Source organism: Otolemur garnettii, unplaced genomic scaffold (assembly GCF_000181295.1).
Source record: "Otolemur garnettii isolate 467f Iridium unplaced genomic scaffold, OtoGar3 scaffold00001, whole genome shotgun sequence".
In the NCBI taxonomy this organism is placed as follows: Eukaryota; Metazoa; Chordata; class Mammalia; order Primates; family Galagidae; genus Otolemur; species Otolemur garnettii.
In genome coordinates, this window is record NW_003852396.1 from 59,850,803 (window position 1) to 59,852,868 (window position 2,066).

General features: G+C 42.0%; 1 protein-coding gene across 1 annotated transcript in view; it reads left to right on the plus strand.

Moving 5' to 3' along the window:
* Positions 1-2,066, plus strand: part of QSER1 (glutamine and serine rich 1) — a 99,454-nt gene that overhangs the window by 88,809 nt on the left and 8,579 nt on the right. Inside the window, exon 10 of the mRNA XM_023508475.1 lies at positions 1,575-1,672. Within this exon, the coding sequence (XP_023364243.1) occupies positions 1,575-1,672 (98 nt within the window). The remainder of the gene's footprint in view (positions 1-1,574; positions 1,673-2,066) is intronic.

A 2,066-nucleotide genomic window follows, 5' to 3' on the forward strand; every position in this document is an offset into this window, starting at 1 on the left:
CTCTTTTTTTTTTTTTTTTGAGACAGAGTTTTACTATGTCACCCTCAGTAGAGTGCCCATGATGTCACAGCAACCTCAAACTCTTGGGCATAAGCAATTCTCTTGCCTCAGCCTCCCAAGTAGCTAGGACTATGGGTGCCCACCACAACACCTGGCTATTTTTTTGTTGTAAGGCATTGTTGTTTTTAGCAGGCCCAGGCCAGGTTTGAACCTGCCAGCGCCCTAACCACTGAGCTATGGGCATTGAGCCTGCCTTTTATATTTTTGACACTGGGTTCTGATAATTTCTCTTCTCCCATTTTTTCTTGCTTCAAATTACTGAATTAAGAATTACCACTTGGATGGCTTGGTACCTGTAGCACAGTGGTTATGGCACCAGCCATATATACCAAGGCTAGCGGGTTCAAGCCCAGCCTGGGCCAGCTAAACAATGATAACTACACAAAAATAGCTTGGCGTGTGGCAGGTACCTGTAGTCCCAGCTACTTGGGAGGCTGAGGCAAGAGAAACACTTAAGCCCAAGAGTTGGAGGTTGCTGTGAGCTGTGACACCACAGCACTCTACCAAGGGCAATATAGTGAGACTGTCTCAAAAAACAAAAAAAAATTATCACTTGGAGTAGGCCAGGCATGCTAGCTCAGGCGTGTAATCTTAGCACTCTGGAAGGCTAAGGCAGGAGGGTCACTTGAGCTTAGCAGTTCAAGACCACCTTGAACAAGAGAGAAACCCTGTCTCTACTAAAAATGAGAAAATTAGCTGAGCATGTGGCAAGTACCTATAGTCCCATCTACTCAGGAGGCTGAGGCAGAATTGCTTGAGCCCAGGAGATTGAGGTTGCTGTGAGAGCTATGCTAATTCTACCCTATTCTACCCTGGGCAGCAGAGTGAAAGACTCTCTCAATTTAAAAAAAGAAAAAAGGTGGCACCTATGGCTCAGTGAATAGGGCGCCAGCCCCATATACCGAGGTTGGTGAGTTCAAACCCAGCCCCAGCCAAATTGCAACAAAAAAGCTGGGCGTTGTGGTGGACGCCTGTAGTCCTCGCTACTGGAGAGGCTGAGGCAAGAGAATCACTTAAGCCCAAGAGCTGGAGTTTGCTATCAGCTGTGATGCCACGGCACTCTTAGCAAGGGTGACAAAGTGAGTCTCTGTCTCTTAAAAAAAAAAAAAAAAAGATACCTTTGTCCTCATACTCAGTGTTTTATAAAATTTGATACTAGATCAATTTGTATTTTATGACACTGTGATTATTTGGATTATTAAAATGGTAAATGAGGTCTGGAGAAATTAGGCTGTTTGCCCATTGGTCACATAGCTTCTATCCATCAGTTCTATTCAGCTAAAACCCAGGACTTTTGATTCCAGTGCAGAGCACATCCCATCATAATAGTAGTAGCTCTTTCTCACTTGCTATTATAAACCTACTTTTTGTTCAGAAAGCTTCATGTCCAATTTTCTACAAGCAATATTTTACAAAAGCCAATGAATTTAATGTCTTTTAATATGTAAATATTTTGGGAAAAATTAGATTTTTACAAGTTTTATGTTGTCTGTCCTATTATAATTTTCTTTCAGATGAGCTACTTTTACCTCATATGAAAAAAATAGATGGCATGCTAAATGATAACCGAAAGAGACTTCTTTTGAATCTTCATTTGGATCAGTCATTCAAGGTATTTCCTTCAATTATTTAATAGCAAAACTCAGTGGCAATCATAGTCTTTAGTATTATGGGAAGAAAAATTTATGTAAGTCATTCTTTCACAGAATTTTTTGCCTAACAAAACAATTTGGTTTTAGGCCAGGCATAGTGGCTCACACCTGTGATCCTAGCACTCTGGGAGGCTGAGGCATGTGGGTCACCTGAGCTCACGAGTTTGAGAGCAGCCTGAACCAGAACGAGACATCATCTCTAAAAATAGCCAGGTGTTGTGGCTGACACCTTTAGTCCAAGCTACTTTGGAGGCTGAGACAGAATCACTTGAGCCCAACAGTTTGAGGTTGCTGTGAGCTGTGATGCCATGGCACTATACAGAGGGTGACAAAATGAGACTATCTCAAAAAAAA